This window comes from Chiroxiphia lanceolata, chromosome 25, assembly GCF_009829145.1.
Source record: "Chiroxiphia lanceolata isolate bChiLan1 chromosome 25, bChiLan1.pri, whole genome shotgun sequence".
NCBI classification, from domain to species: domain Eukaryota; kingdom Metazoa; phylum Chordata; class Aves; order Passeriformes; family Pipridae; genus Chiroxiphia; species Chiroxiphia lanceolata.
In genome coordinates, this window is record NC_045661.1 from 65024 (window position 1) to 81253 (window position 16230).

At 46.2% G+C, this 16230-nt stretch overlaps 1 protein-coding gene across 8 annotated transcripts in view; it reads right to left on the reverse strand.

The window, feature by feature from the left end:
• Nucleotides 1–16177, reverse strand: part of BRPF3 (bromodomain and PHD finger containing 3) — a 33386-nt gene extending 17209 nt beyond the window's left edge. For 2 of the 8 annotated variants that reach the window (XM_032710747.1, XM_032710746.1), the window contains exons 1-4: nucleotides 9675–9812; nucleotides 2885–4287; nucleotides 1731–1887; nucleotides 138–269 (exon numbers count right to left, since the gene is read on the reverse strand). In XM_032710747.1, the coding sequence (XP_032566638.1) occupies nucleotides 138–269; nucleotides 1731–1887; nucleotides 2885–4269 (1674 nt within the window). In that variant the 5' untranslated portion in view covers nucleotides 4270–4287; nucleotides 9675–9812. Of the gene's footprint in view, nucleotides 1–137; nucleotides 270–1730; nucleotides 1888–2884; nucleotides 4288–8646; nucleotides 8668–9499; nucleotides 9841–10148; nucleotides 10241–15260 lie in introns of those variants that run through there. The other 6 variants (XM_032710742.1, XM_032710743.1, XM_032710740.1 and 3 more) reach the window with 6 other exon arrangements.
• Nucleotides 16178–16230: the final 53 nt, after the last annotated feature.

The window sequence follows — 16230 nt, forward strand, 5'->3', positions numbered from 1 at the left end:
CACCCAAAAGTCAGACTCTATGAAAAGAGGAAAAGGCTCAAGAAAAACTGTTGTGTTCCTCCTCTGCCTCCTGCAGCACAGAATGCTTGCACGGGACTGAAGTTAAGTGCAGCAACTCAACAGCCAAAACTACTCACCTGCTCCCGTTTGAGTTTTTCCCTCTTACGGATCAGCTCAATGAGCAGTCGAGCCCGCTCCAAGTCATGCCGCAGTTTTTGCCAGTACTTCAGCTCTTCCTTGACTGCACTGGTCTTCTCATCCTGCTCCTTCTGTAAGATACCGTAGTGGGGTGAGATAAAAAGCACAACTGGCTTCCTGTGTTTCCTTCTTTTTCTGGGCATCCCCACTGAATTGCTCTCCTCTTCCTCCTATTCACTTACCTCTTGTTTAGACTATGTCCCCTCCTTTCTACAGCACTTAGCCGTAACAAACACAACATCAGCCTTTCTAGATTTTATATTATCTGTGAAGTTAGCCTAAGTTATACTGTAGCTACACTCTGGGAACACACTTCAGTGCATGCTCATTTACACCCTCCCAGCTTTTACATCCAAGTTTATTACAGAGGCTGGAAATTTTTCTGTTGGCTGCTATGCATTGAAGCAGCAGCCCAAAGCATTTACAATATAAAGGCAAGGTGACCAAAAGCAGGGGAGGAAGGAGCTATTATTATCTTCCTTGTAACCAATAAGAAATAGAGCCACAGAAAGACATTTGCCAAAATACAAAGGAACAGCCAACACTGGGAGATGAGCTCACACCTTCCAAGACAGACAACCTATCCACGTTCAGTGGCTTCTCAACAAAATCACCCTTCCTCCCCTGAATCTGTAGCTTTCTTAATGGCTTGGATGATATACATAAAGTGCATACACTTTCACACAATTGCCAAGAAGACAATTGCTTCACAAGATCTTCATGGTTTATATTAATAGGACATTTGTTTTTAAGAACTTACGTAAATTGCCAATGTAATACACTTGGAAATGCTGCACTTTTCCAAGCTCCACGCTGATAAGTGAGAAATAATTTTTTTATTTATCACCCAGGGCAGTCTTCTTGCAAATGAAAAGTCTATAAATTCCTCCAACTATAGTAAAAATATACGTGCACATTGTATACAATACCTACTGACAGGTTATGTTAGAGGATAGAGTCCAACTGCTTCATTGGTTCACCAACTACTTCTCATGCCAAATGCAGTGCTGCTTAATAGCATTGAGATCGAGTGACTCTAGACACCAGCTCAGAGGAGGAAGCAAAGGAGTCCAGAGCTGATGATTATGTCTAAACTTCCACATGGATGTGCATGGGACAGGCAGAAATTAAAGCTGAAGGAAGAATGACCCAAACTGGAATTTGGCCAAAACTCTGGAGCTAACACCCATTTTCTTTAATCACTCGCAAGAAATGTGATTTTATAAATCATCTAAGAGATCAGTCCACCAAGGGTCCATCACACCCTTGTGCAATCCTGGGTCTCCTAACTCAGGGGAAAAACTCCCACCTGCAGATTCATCAACACAAATTCTAGTAGCATGATGGATATCCCACTAATATACTAACTCAGTTCTTCAGGCATGAGCATACCAAGAGGAGACCAGAAGACACTTAAATCAGGCCTCTGATCCTTTCACCCTTAATGCCCTCCTCAGCCATGTGCCAAGCACATCTCCCCCTGGAATGCAAGCTCTCCATCCTCCCATGGGTGTTCAGCTGGGGACCAGTACCTGCTCTGTGTTCCGCTGGGATTGGAGATGTGAGTGCAGGCGCCGGATCAGGGGCACCCCATTCCTTGCCTGCCGCTTCAGCAGCCAGTAGTTGTGGAGCCTCTGCATGAACTGGTTCTTCCTCTGGAGGGAGAGCCCACTGCAAATTTTGTTCAGCCTGAAGGAAGCAAAGAGATGTCATAGAGCCAAGTGCAAACCAATTGTAACTCTGCAGACCCTTAGGTTTCCCAATGAAGCTTTGCAGTGCTGTGTCAAGCACACTCTGAAATAAACGTAAACTGGTATGAGCTGGGATCTCCTCAGCATGAATACATATGTGCCTACTTTTCACAATATATCCCTGTGTTAGTAGAAACCTGGCTGGAGGGTCTCACCAAGCACTTGCCCCAGCACTGTCAAAGTAAGCAATCACCAATTCAGCTCCAAGCCTTAATTTCAAAACTACTTTCCGTGTTAAGAACTTTCCAGGGGCCATTTAAGTCTGATGTTATTAAGCTGGAGTCTTGAAAGGAGTCCAATAATAATATATCACCTATTTTAACCCTTGCTTATCATTTTTAGATTATACGTGGTGCCTTATCAGAAGTTTCCAACGTCTATCTGTTAAAATACCAGCAACACATCAACACACTTCCTAAGGCACCAAACAAAAATTCAGCACTACCTAGTTCTGCACAAGGAAGAGCTGGGAGAAAAAAATAAACAGTCAAATTCAAAGCTGCTTGCAACACTGACAGGTTTGACATGCTCTGTAATAAGAGGAATTAAGAAACTATGAAACAAGACTTAAAAAAGGTCAGTAGTGGGATGACCCCTACCTGCCTACCAACCTGTAATGCCTAAAGTATTTTAAAAACACCTTCATGCCAGACGGGTGTTTGCTGTTAGGGACCACCATGAAATCTGTGTTACACAACAGTCTAGGATGGCTGCTTGGCAAAGCAAGAAAAGCACAGTATGCCGGTGACACTCACGTAGAAGAAAGCCAGTCAGGAATTATGCTGCAGAGCACTCTGGACACAGCAATATTTATTGCTAGGCCCTGACTGAAGACTCAGTGTTTCCAAGTTCAACAATGACAGGGACTGAGTCCTTAAAACGGATCCTGTTCAGCTCCAGCTGTTCAACTCCTTCCTTAAACCTGCAACACTCACCTGTAAGAGGGAATTTGTGTGACGGTCACCATGGGCACAGATGAACGCCATTTGGTCACATCACCAGGCTCCTTTTTGATCTTTTGCTTCAATTTCACTTGGTTCTTTTTCAGAGACCCCTTGGGAGGGGCAGAATTGGCTTCCTCCTCTACCTTCTCCTTCACAGTGTCCTCCTGCCCATCACCACTAGCAGCTGGAGACTCCTTTTTTACCATCCCAGGCGGGGAATGACTCTCACAATAGGCAGTCTTGCGCACAGTGAATGTCGTGCCGTTGATGCTGGTCTCCCTCATGGGTTCAATCTTCATGAAGAGACCAGCCCTCTGGGCACAGGTGACATGGAAAGCAGTGTAACAGTTCACCTTGTGGCATTGAATAGCAGCTCCCATGCCCTTCTGCTTGCAGATACAGCATGTGAGCTTCCACCGAGCTGGAGGGATGTTGTTGATCCCTTCAATGGGCTCCAGAAAAACAGTGTTTGCAAAGCAGACCTCTGGGATCCAGATGGCACAAACCACGTGAGCCCAGCGGCCATCACTAGTCTGCTTGAAGGCTCCCCCTTTGTTCGGGCAAAGGACACAATCCACAGGGCGAGAAGGGGACTGTAAACAGCAGCGACAAAGCCATTGCCCCTCAGGGATATAGGGCACACCGTAACATTCCTGGTGCACGGCCAGATTGCAGATATCACAGAACAGAATGACATTACTGTTGTGACACTCATCGTCCATGCAGACACAGCAGAAGGCGTCCTCATCAATGAGGGACTGCTGAGCCCCATTGTTCCGGCTCTCAAGGTACGACTCCTTTTCCAATCGATCCACCAGCAGCTCAAAAGTGTCAGCAGAAACTGTTCCATAACCATCAGCCCTTCTCTTCTCATTGACCATTTCCAGCCATGCCAGATCCTCCTCATCCATGTCATACTCCACTTCTACATCGAGGTCTTCAGGAGGCTTTTCCAAGTACCGGTAGTAGGCAGCAGGAAGAGGAGGGGCATCTGGCTGGCTGAAAGAGTCCAGCACACGGAAGTTGGGCTGGGGTAAGTGTAAAGACGTCCCTGGTGCATATTTGGAGAAGGACTCCTTCTTCCTGCCTTTAGAAGGTGTTTTCTTAGATTTGGAAGGCAAAAGGGGCTGCTCACTGTTTTCCTTGTTGCTGTTGCACTCAGTAATGTCCTGGGCAGTCAACTCATCCTCTGTGATGAGTTTTAAGGGATCGTAGATGCTGATGCGATGAAGCCGCCCATCGATGTCCACCTCCACAATCCGCTGGGCCTGAGCATACGTCAGCGTCTCCCGAGTCGGGGAGCACTTGAGGCTGTAGGGCGAGGGAGAACGCCTCCCCTCCAAGTTCTGTCGGGACCTCCTTCGAGGCTTCCTCATCACTATGGTCCAGAGACCCTGTAACAAAACAGGACAGAGGACAGTGTAAGACAAGGATACAAGCAAGAAACAGTGCAGACTGAAAAACTCACTCAACATTGCAATAGTGCAAATTTCTACTAGAGACTTCAGCAGTTTCAGGCTTGCTGAGTCTTTACACCTGCTTAGATACAAGCAGGTAACTGATATATCAACCATTTCTTGCACTGTGTATCAGAGCAACGCACAGCACCCTCCAACTTTCTCTATTTCCAACTCGGGAGATGTATGTACCACCATACCACCAGTGAGAAGAGCTCAAAATAATTTTACAGCACGGTATACAGTCTGCTGTGCATCCAGATCAGCCAAACATTCAGATCCTCTGAAATTCAAATACTACTTATCATATCTGCTTGCACCATTCGCATACTAAGGTCACACAAGCCAATGAGTTCTTCTCTGTTCTTTTGCCTGTGACTTTTAGATCCCAAATAGTACACAAAATGTGCTGGATGTTTTCTAGTTCAAAAGGAACGCACTGTTCAGGTCTTATGAAAGCAGTTCCCAATTTTTTTTTTTTTTTGTCACTGAGCTCCAGATGAGAAAACTAGCACTTCTCCTTCAGTCCAGGAGGGAGCTCCTCCAAGTTTCACACCTAAGGGTTGCCACCACCAATTCTTCTGTTCCAACAATGCAGATGCAAGAAGTTCTATAATGAAAAATCATCCTCCAGCTTTGCTTTTCTTTCTCTCTCAGATGTAGCTGTTCCTTACACCGCTCTCCAGATAGTGTATGCTGAACAGACTGTGTCCTTCCCAACATGCAAATGGGTCACAAACAGAACCGAGGATGAACCAAGCAATATATCAGATACTAGATGTGTGTCCCTTCTGCTCTTCAGTGGGCTCAAGGAGGAAGTGAAGGGGAACGAGCATGGGAACAAGCAGCATGCATCCAAATGGACTTAGTAGCTCTGGCTCAGCGCTAGCCCCTCTGGAGTCATAATTCACATTCATGCACTTAAGTCAGTTCTGCATGGAAAATCCACAGGGGTACAAGGAGGAAAGCAGCAAGGCAGCTTCCAGACCACACCAGGAACCATGCAATGGTATTTGCTCAGAGCCTTAACAAAAAGCCCAGGCCATCTCTGTCCTCACAAACTGCTAATCAGCAACCCAGATAATTAGTTGAGAGTCGGTTCCTGACGTTAAGGAGGTGCCTGTCAAAGGGGAGCAGAGGAGAAGCCTGCAGCTGGCGAGATGAGCTGGGGGAGGATGCAAACATGGCAGAGCTCAGTGATCTGAGGGCGAAGAAGGGAGCTAGCAAAGAGGGAAAGCAGAAAGAAAGCCAAGTGAGTAACACAAGCAAGAAAGGAGGGTCAACAGTGGGAACATGAGTTATGGGAAGAAATGAGCGGAGTCTGAAAGAAGTTGAAAAGTAGACAAAGAAAAGCAAATGTAAATTCTCCTTGAGAAGATAGGCCAGCCCAGAGCTTATCTGTTGCTATGCAGAGGCCTGAACCTGTACCTCACCCTTATTTAAAGCAATCCCACATTCAGTCCCTTTCTGTGGGACCCATAGACAAGAAAACACACTATAAACCCACAATTTGTGGTTAGACAATGCATTATTTGTGCTCTATGAAGGGCATAGCTCTAGAGACTCTCTATCACATGAGTCAGAGCAAGCAGCACCTCACAGGAGTAGGACCTACAAGAAGTCCAAGCTTATTCCAGAAAGAAGCAACAAATTCCAGGAACAACACATTTTTCGGTACTGTTTCTGTGAACCATGAGATTAAGCCATGACACAACATGTGTATTAAGAAACAAACAGGCTCTGGGATGGGTTTTCAAACTCTTCCTTGCATCCACAGAAATAAGCTGCAGGTGCCAGTTTCAGTAAGCATACCCATAATGATGGAACCTCTAAACACAATTTTATTTCAGGTGTAAAATATGAGATGACAACTTCTACCTGCAAATATAGGTACCACAAATTTTGGGATGTTTGCCTTAAACCTTTAATCAGTCACTTGATCCACAGACCGCAGACACGCAACTGCACTTGTCCTAGCTGAGCTCCAATGGCTTCAATGAGTGGGAAAAAACAATTTTAAAATAAGGGCACAAAGGCAACTGGATCATCAAATGAAAAAAAAAAAAAAAAACAACCAGAAAATCCTGCTGGCAAACAGCTCTCTTCCAATTCAGGCCTCTACAAGCAAAGAAGACATTGGAGGCAAAAAGATATATGGGCAAAAATATATTAGAGGATGAAGTAATTATTATGAGCTGACTGCACCCATAATTAATATTTTATTCAGGAAAAATGAGGTATTAGCCACTTGCTGAGGGACAAGCAAATTTTAGTGAAACAAGCTCCTGAAGGAAGGGCTATTTTATTTGATGATGGGAAAAACAAGGGTACAGGGCTCCTTTAGCAAAAAAATCAATGTATTTCTAGAAAAATTACTCAAAGTGGGCTTTCCACCAACTGCCATAAAACAACCCATTTGTAAAATACACAATTACTTAGCACTATGAAGAAGCATCTAAAATGGTATGGAAATTGCTGCCAGCGAGAGATAATACATGCACCTGGGATATCAGGAGAGACACAGCTACCCACTTCCAAAAAAACTTTGAAAGCAGCAATGAAATTAACTCAGACCCACTGAGCTGAACACTATGACCTTGTCTACAACAACAGAAATTTCTAAGCGACAACCTAGGCATGTTTTGATCTCCCCGGCACACTTGAGAACACCTCCCAGCTACGCATAAAAAAGAATCCCTCTGCAAACAGCACCCATGCACACTGAAATGCTAAAGACACTTGACACTGGTGAGATTAAATGCTATTTCAGCTCATGCTGATTACGTTCTACCATGGACAAAGGTTGCTGATGTGAATGCAGAAAGTTCAAACAGTCATGCTCTGACTATTGCCATAGTATGCTCAAAGCTTTCCAAAACCCTCCCATCACCCACTTCCGCTGGATATTGCGCCAGGAGCAGGGTGTGAAGTTCCTAGAGAATACAACTGAGCAAACAAAGTGGCTACAATACATAAAGCTGCTGGGAATGAACTTAACTCCAACCCAGGAGTTCATTCAGGAATGGTTCAATTCTCCTGAGCAGCAGCTTTTACACCTGTAGGCAAGAGATGCCTGGGGGGGGTTACAAAAGGCAACCAAGTCCATTGCCAGTTCACTTAAATTTACTACAAAGGGGTCAAAAGCTCCACTGAAAAAACTGAAAGATCAACATGTATCGAACACCACAATACAGGCCCCTATTATACATGCAGCCTGGAATATCTGACACAAATGAGTCCTCTAAAGGAAAGGCGAAATGTTGCTGTGATTTACACCCATGTAACACTGTGTTGGCCATTTCCAAGAGTCAGAGGCACCATCTCACACTGCAGAAGGCCTCAGTCTCCTTCCCAACTCTCCTTCATGCTGCAGTCCTTCCTTCTAGCCTTCTCACACTGAACAACCAAGGATTTACTTTACAGCACCAGGTTTCTTTGCTAACATGCAGAGGACACAAGGCTGGAACTCAAGGCAGTGGGGGAGTTTCCTGGCCCTTTCCAGGCATGGCTTGGTGATCCCAGGGAAGAACTGGGTCCCTCAACAATGAAGAACTTCAGTGACTTGCAGCAAGAAGGCCACCTGGACCTTAGTGAGCAGCAGCAGATGTGAGCAAAGTGGCTCTCGTTCGACTCTGGCACACCACGACTACTGGCAGTGGCTATAGCTCGTACAGTCCTAAACAGTTTGGGATTTGTTGTCACCAAAGACTGCCTTTCTTTGGGACATGTCAAATACGAGGTCTGGAGACGTTCCTCAGCATTGCTCTCCTGCACCACCAGCCACCCAGCTCTGCCACTTGTGGCTGTTTGCTGGGATTTAAAACCTACTCCTGTGCAATGGGGAACAGAAACCCATGGAGTTATTTAAGAAACACATCTGCCAAACAAAAGCAACAGATGCCAGAGGAAAGAAACAACCTGGAACCATTGCAGCCCCCTTTCCACCTTTTGCCAACCAAAATGCTGTTTAAACTCCTGCCGCCCTTGACAACACCCCTCCACGTTCCTGCTGTGTCTGCACTTACCACGGGCTCATATTCCCTTCACGCACCTGCCAAGGGTTTATAACTCATGACACCCACACTGATGCCTACAACAAAGTGTGTCAGTGCTCAATACATGTAATGGAGAACTGCCTGCCTTGGCACACAGAAACATCTTTATCGATCCCCTGGTACTTCTGTAACCAAATCAAGCTGACAGGAGACGCACCAGACTGCAAGAGAAGACCTCCTTCCAGAGGAGAGGGTTGCGAGACAGGCTATGGATAAAGTTTAAGGTAACGTCTGGGCTCACCAACAGATGGTGTGTGCCATGAGCTGTCTGGCCTCAGCAGCAGTGCTCCGAGCGAAATGTGATATGCCATGAGCTGTGTCTGGCCTCAGCAGCAACTGAGGGAACTATGACGTGCCATGAGCTGTCAGGTGCCGGCGGGAGCTCCTCTCAGGAGTTATCCTGTGCAGCGAGGGACACGGGATTCCTGCAGGGAACTCCAGTAGCAGCCAGCGATCTGGGTCAAGGCACAGCAGGCACTCGGACAAAAATGAAGCTGACCCCGGGAGAGGAACAGGCGTGGCGGGTGCCTGCGACGACCCCCGCCGATGCCCAGCACTGGGTCATGCCCAGGCGAAACCTCCCCTCCCCGAAGAGCGGGAACACTCTCCAGGGAGAGGGGCCAGGGCGGAGGAGAGCGAGAGAGCGCGCGGCAATTGGAAGGCGATTGGCTGTCGCCGCCGTACATCCCAGCTCCAAAACCAATAGCAACGCAAGACTTTGCGGGACTAAAAGGGGGTGCGCTTGGCCCCGCCTGGGCCAATAGCGTAGGAGAAGGTGGGCGGTGCCCCCGCGACGCCGCGAAGAAGGGGGGCCAAGATGGCGATAAGGGGGGGGGTCGGCTGACACAGTGCTGTCCGTTCCCCGTCCCCAGGCGCTCGCCGCCGCCGCCTCCTCCTCCGCGAGGGCCCGCGGGCCGCTCCATCCGCGCGGGGGCAGAGCGGGCATGCAAGAAGGGCCGCAGGATGCAGCGCACCGTGCTCCCCCAGCTCTTTCCCGCCCGCCCGGTCACCTTCCCGCGACCCTGGCTCGGGGGTGTGAGGGAGGAGAGACCCCCTGAAGGAAGGGTGTCGCGGTCTCCCACGCAGCGCTTTACCTGGCCGGCTCAGCGCGCCGCGGACGCGGCGTCTCCACCGTTGCCGCCGCCTCCTTTGGGGGGAATTTTTTTGTTGTTTTTCTTTTTTTTTCTTTTTTTTTCTTTCCTTTTTTTTTTTTCTTTTTTAATCCTCTCCGCCTCCCCCTCCCCTCCCCCCTGGGGCGGACGGGCTCACCCAGCTGGCGGCGGGAGGGGAGGGCACAAGATGTCGGCTCCGTGCGCTCCGGCTGCCGCCGTCTCCTCAGCGCCGCCTTCTCATGCCGTTGCCGCCGCTGCTCCCGCCGCTGCTCCCGCCGCTGCTGCTCCGGCCCCGGTGCCGCTTCGCCCCCTACCACCCTCACCTCCCCCCCGCCCCCCCCCCCCCCGGGGCTCCAGCGCCCCCGACGCTCTCGGTGCTGTGGAGGCGGGGGGGGGGGGGGGGGGAGCAGGGGACACACGCTCAAGATGGAGGCGGCGGTGGCGGCGGCAGCGCGGGCCGGCCGAGCGGTGGGGAAAGGCAGCGGCCAGGCAGGGGAGGGGGCTCCGCGCTCCGCTTCCCTCGCGGGCAGGCGCTGCCCGCCCCTCCCCGGTCCCTTCCCACCCTCGGGCCGCACGGAACGGAAGGCCCCTGGGGGGTTGCGGTGACGGGAAGGGGGGGGGGTGTCGGTACCCGGTGGCCTCATGGCTTAGGAAAGGTCTGCTCCCGCCCCTTTCCCCCTCCGCGCCTGACGGGGCAGAGAGCACCGGGGAACCGCGGCCTCCCGGCACCCGCCTCTGGATCCAGGTGGCTGGAGAGCACTGCCCTCGCTCCTCGCCTCCCCCCCCTCTGCCCGCATCCAGCCTCGCGGGGAGGGTTTGTCTGAGAGCGAGGGTATCATGCTAGGGGGTGTCTTGCAGCCGGTAGCCCCCAGGCCACGGGAGACGGGATTTTTGTCCCAGGCTCATTGGGGTGTCTTCATCTTGCACCTAGTTTTTTGCAGGAGGCATGGGATCCCCCAAAATGTCCTGGAGCATTGCCAGGTGCTAAAGAATCTGTGGCTTTGTTTCTGCCACTCTTCGCCTAAACAAGCAGCATCAAACAAACAATGTAAATAGCAAGAGCCTGTATTTATTTCCTAGACCAACACTTAAGGTCCAGATGGCCTCCTAACATGCAGAAGTGTGAGCGGGTGAAAGGACAGAGAGAGGGACGGAGAGGAATGAACAAGGAAGAAGTTACATTTGCAGCTAAGCAATGAGATAGGAACCGCAGAGGCTCCTACACTTTTTATAGAGAGTACCACATACTTGGGCATATGTATGCTGCACCTCCCACTCTGTGCAGAGTATTGCATAATATTACCATCTGAATTTACAGAATTAACTGTTTTAGAAGGAAAAAATGAATGCTGTTTTCCCTCATGTACAGTCCAGCTATGGATCTTTTGTCTCTTAACGTATGTTAACTGTGGAATCTGAGAGCAGACAGCCTATGACAAGTCTGTTTTGCAAAGTCTCAGGTTGGACCAGAGCTTGCTGAAGCTTTAAAAGCACGGGAAAACATGTTCCTTACTGCTGAACAATCTTACAACCTTCTAAGTATATACTGTGTATATAAAGGGTATGCTTTTTCTACTATTCATGTATCAGAACTTGAAAATAAATAATAATCTATTCTTGTCCTGCATGAAAAATAACATATCAAAGATTTAGAAATAAAGTCCCAATACTCTCACTGATTTACATAGGATCTCACTTAACTCCAAAAGAACAGCTATGCAACAGTACGGTCCTAGCCACAAAGGACTAAAAAAACAATCTAAACCTCAATCTATAGATACATTTGCTTCCTAGTTAAACAATAAATAAAATTATTTCAATAACTGATGAGCAACTTCAAAGGCTGAGAGAATGGGTATATTCAGCCTAGAAAAGAGAAGCTTCAAGTGACTTCATTGTGGCCTTCCAGTCCCTGAAGGGAGCCAATGAGAAAGATGGAGACTTTTTAGAGGACAAGGGGGAACTGCTTCAAACTAAAAGAGAGTAGGTTTAGATTAGGTATTAGGAAAAAAAAAAATCTTCCCTGTGAGGGTGGTGAGGCCCTGGCACAGGTTGCCCAGAGAAGCTGTGGCTGCCCCATCCTTGGAAGTGTTCCAAGACTGGGTTGGATGGAGCTCTGAATAACCTGGTCTAGTGGGAGGTGTCCCTGTCCGTAGCAGGGGGGTTAGAACAAGTTGTTCTTTAAGGTCCTTTCCAACCCAGGCCATTCTAAGATTGTGTGATTTTCCTTCTTTATGTGAGAATTTTAACAGTGGGTTTTACTTGATATTTTTTTTTAGCCCTTTCAGTGTGTTTTGTAAATACGACGAGCTTTTGCAAACTTTCATTTTGATCCCCGTTTAGAAACGTTATACTCTTAGATTTGCACTGGAGTTAGCTTATTATAATCACATTAGGTTCCCTATTAAGTTCAGTGGGATGACTCATGCACAGAGATGTCCAGACATCTCCGATGACTGGGGGCCATGTGTTACAACATCAAAACAAGTTAGCCATCATTTAGTTTTATATCAAAGCTGTGGAACTAATGTGTTATTTGGAAAAAAACATTCTGAACTTCTCTCAACTCCCAGAGGCGAGTTAATTCAATTTCTTTGCTCTCCCTGTTTTTAAAGGGTACTAGTGCAAAACCAGTGATGTTGCTTCAAATGAAAGCAGGAGCTAAGACACCTAAAACAGAGTTGGGCACCTTCATTCATACTATTATTTTCTGCATCTTTATTTAAGTATATAAAACAAAAAGGGAAGAGAACTATCATTTAGAATTGAGAAATGATATTTTTTTCTTTGTTGATTCATTAACCCTCAAAACTGAGTAGTGTTTGTATCCCTCTTTGGCTGGTTGTTCTGCACTATTGCTAAAAAGGACCCCTATGTATTGAAAGTTAAAAGCCTGATATGTCAAAAGTGACAATCCTCAGCTGCCATTTATTTCAGCTGGATTTGCAAGTGCTCAACTGCACTTCCTAAGACCCTTGTTTTGTGTGGAGTATATATAACCCTCTCAGCCTCACTAACATCAGAAAGGTGACACAAGCACCCAGCACTATCTCCTCAGTGGTGTTATTTTTTTTTCCCTCAACATCCTACAGTTTTAAGACATTTTTTTTCAGTTGAAGTGTTCTCAAGACATGGTTTATGGTAGGAGAATTTTTATTTTTCCAGCCAAGCTTAGCTAAAAAAAGTTAATTGACTTGCATTTAACAGAAATTCAATGAGCATTGAAGATATACTAACCCTTCAGTATTATTTAATGGAGTGCAATCCAGCAAAAAAGGAGTTATCAGTCAGCCAAAAAGCTGACTGAATCAGCTGTGAACCAGCACCAGCTGAATATCATACTAAAAGCTGTATAAACTCGTGCTCAGAAAATGGCCTTGTAGAGAGAAATCAGGTGAAACATTCTGTAAAACACATTCACCTGGAAACTCCAGCATTTTCACAGTGTACAGCTGGACTTAATGATCTTACTGGTCTTTTCCGACCTGAATGATTCTATGATAAGGTGCAGTGAGTGTACATCTGTTTGGGGGAAAAACAAATTAGTACTGGCTATTGTGGTCTTCATTCAATCCTTCATGTCTTGTTTCTCTTAGTTGCAAAAAGAAAAATAGCCATAATCACGTTTCCAGCCAACACTCTGCTGACCCATGATACAGGAAAATGCAGAGGATTAGGAATGCTTTCCCTGGTTGCTCAGGCAACAGTGAGACATGGGAATATGAAAAGGTATTAACATCCTTTGTACAGTATCTCACTAGAGTTCTCAGATGTGTTTATATTTGTCTATGTTCTTCTTCTTTCCCATTATCCCATAAATGAAAACATGAAAGTTATTTGTTTAGTTTGCTTCCTAGAATGTGAAAATATTATATATGAAAACATATTATTTTTCTTTTTCCTACAGGATAAAATAAGTACAGTTTTCTGAGAGGCCGGAGAAATTTTCAAAACTGTGCACCGAAAGGTTTCTAGGTGGTATCCAAAACACAGCAACTATTGTCTCTCTTAAAAAAATCCTTGTAATTTTGCGGTGTCTCTTAAGAAAATAATCATTGCTTCATCTGCTTTTTCTTTCCCACTTACATGTGCAAGTACCTAATAAATAGGTCCCGTAAAGTTCCAACTTCACAGACCTAATTAGCTATCAAAAAAACTTGCAGAGAAGGATTGTTTATAAAGGCTTCACTTTCCAAATTAAAAAAAAAATGACATGAATGTAAGAATAGCAAGTAAGTAGTATTTCAAGTTAAACATTGGTATGTTATGTGAGACAAGCGCAAAAATTCTATCCATACATCCACGTAAATTTTCATCATACATCCTTAATATAAACAGCAAACATATTCGTGGCTGGCCTAATTTATGGAATTTTGGATCACTTTAGGGCTGAGTGATTTTTATCACTTGATTTTGTGTTTTTAAGTATGCAAACTATGTAAGGGCAAAAAAAAAAACCATAATGAAAGGAATATGTCCATTACCTGTTGGTCATCAACAGGCACCACCTGCACCTCCACATAAGAGAATTCCTTCTTTGATTAACAGTGTCTGTCAGGGTCACACACACCCTCTCGTTTCTTGTGCTGATTTTGAAGTACTTCAGTCTTGGCCTGAGTCACTGACTCTCTCAAGCAGGTGTTTTTCAAGCTCCTTTCATGAAATGTCAATGTGATTTCCCCCCCACCCCCTTCTAGTAGCTCATTCTCTTCACTGAAACATGTCCTCAGATGCCACACAAGCACTGGAACAGTTTGTCTTCGCAGACAGACATGGTCTTTCCTCCGCTGCCAACCTGCTACATTTCCTGCTCTCTATTTTGAGTTCCTGGCTGGTACATACCACAAAAACCAAATACACATACACTTCCAGGGTTCCTGAGCTTGCAGAGCACCAGCTCCCTGCATTTGTTGGGATAGCAGGTATTGCAGAAGAAATAGTATTTGGCTCTTGGACAGTGAGCTGTCACTGTATGGGGTTGGTGGGTGAATGAATGAAACCGAAGCATGGAGCTCACACACCAGCTGTTGAGATTGCTCTTGCAATTTCAGAGCATTCAGTGTAAGCTTTCAAAAGAGAAAACTGACAGAGAAACCCAGTCCCTGAAACACAAATTATTTTCTGGATGTATACTCAGCAGAAAGACTGATACCAAAGAGACTGTACGTGCTATCCCTGAAACAAGTGAGAATAGTGCTTGCTCTCAGTAATCTATGTAGCCTCCTTGGTTGTGTTCAAAATTGTTCTTCTCACACCCATTTGTATCAGAAATCCCCAGTGCCTCTTCATGTTTGTCCTCTGGTCAGACAGACAATTCCCAAAGGGCATCTTAGGTTATTCTTTAAAACTATGCAAGTTCCTCTTCAACTACCAGTAGACTGCTCAGTACATTCCTTCATTGTGAAGATGTTTTCTCTCTCAACCATCATTACAAAGAGCCAGACAACTCTTCAGGTCTACCTATTCCCTTTTGGAGAAGGGCAAGAAGATTAAGTTACACCCTGAATTCCCATTTACAGTGGTTTAGGAGTTCTGTCTGAATGGGTTCTTTGCCTTAACAGATGACTCTCTGAAAGAAAGCTCTGTACTCTGAAGATCTCCATATTTACTCAAATTTCACTACAAGAATGAGGTTTTAAGAATCTTCCCTGCCTCTCTATGTCCAGCGTTGCATATAGTCAGGAGGTCAGCCTGCCTCACCTACAGCCCTGAAACATCTCCCCGTGCATTCACAAACACTCACCTGGACAATGACCCTCCTCTGAAACCACCAAGCCTCTTTTTACCATGGCAGAGGTAGCTTTAAACATCTGCAGCTTTCCAAGATGTTAATGGCAGCTGCTGAGACATTCTCCCCAACTTCTGTTCAAGATTACGCAGGGCACATGGCAGCCAAGTCAGATGCCAGGTTCAAAAGGACAACATTCCAGCTGCTGTTTGACATGTGCAGCTAGAACTTCTCCCTTTCGCCATTCAAGGAAAATGCAGGTCATCTCACACTTAGCAAGAAGTCCCCACTTAAGAGACAAGTGAGGCAAAGGGCTTATACATGATCCAGAGAGATATGAGGCAAGAGAAACCACGTCTCATCAGCATGGACCATCTGTGCAGCTACAGCAGGATAACATCAATACTGTCCTATCAAAAAGCGGCAGGCGCTGAAGGGTTATCCCAAGTGCTGCATGGCATGAGCTGCAATAGAGAGACTGCCAAGAAACACAACAACACTGTCTCTGGTTCCCAGTGAAGAGAGATCAGAAAATTCTGGTAATGTTGCAGTTTTCCCTTCCTTGAGGTCTGTACAGCAAAACCGAACATTACTGAAGAAAATTAGAGAGTACTGAAAGCAACATTGCTGAACCAAACCAAAATAACTCAGCAGCTACAGAGGAGGGGGAGATTTGAGAAACACTGCATGTATTACTGAGTTCACATGCCCTTTCAACAAATACTTTTCTCTAGCCCTGGGGACTATGTGCTCTGAGCTCTGATACAGAGAAGACACTTGTCTCTAGGCACAAATCCCTTGGGATGGACTTTGGAATGACTGGCTGAACCTGACTGATCATCATAGGGAAGAAGGTGTTGCAGTCCAAACGGGTTATCCACAACCAGCGGATGTACCTGCCTAGCACTGAACTATCTAATGACTGTATCAATAAGCCATGGACCTGCAGATACACCAGTTTCAGCATAGGCTGGAAAACTTCCTG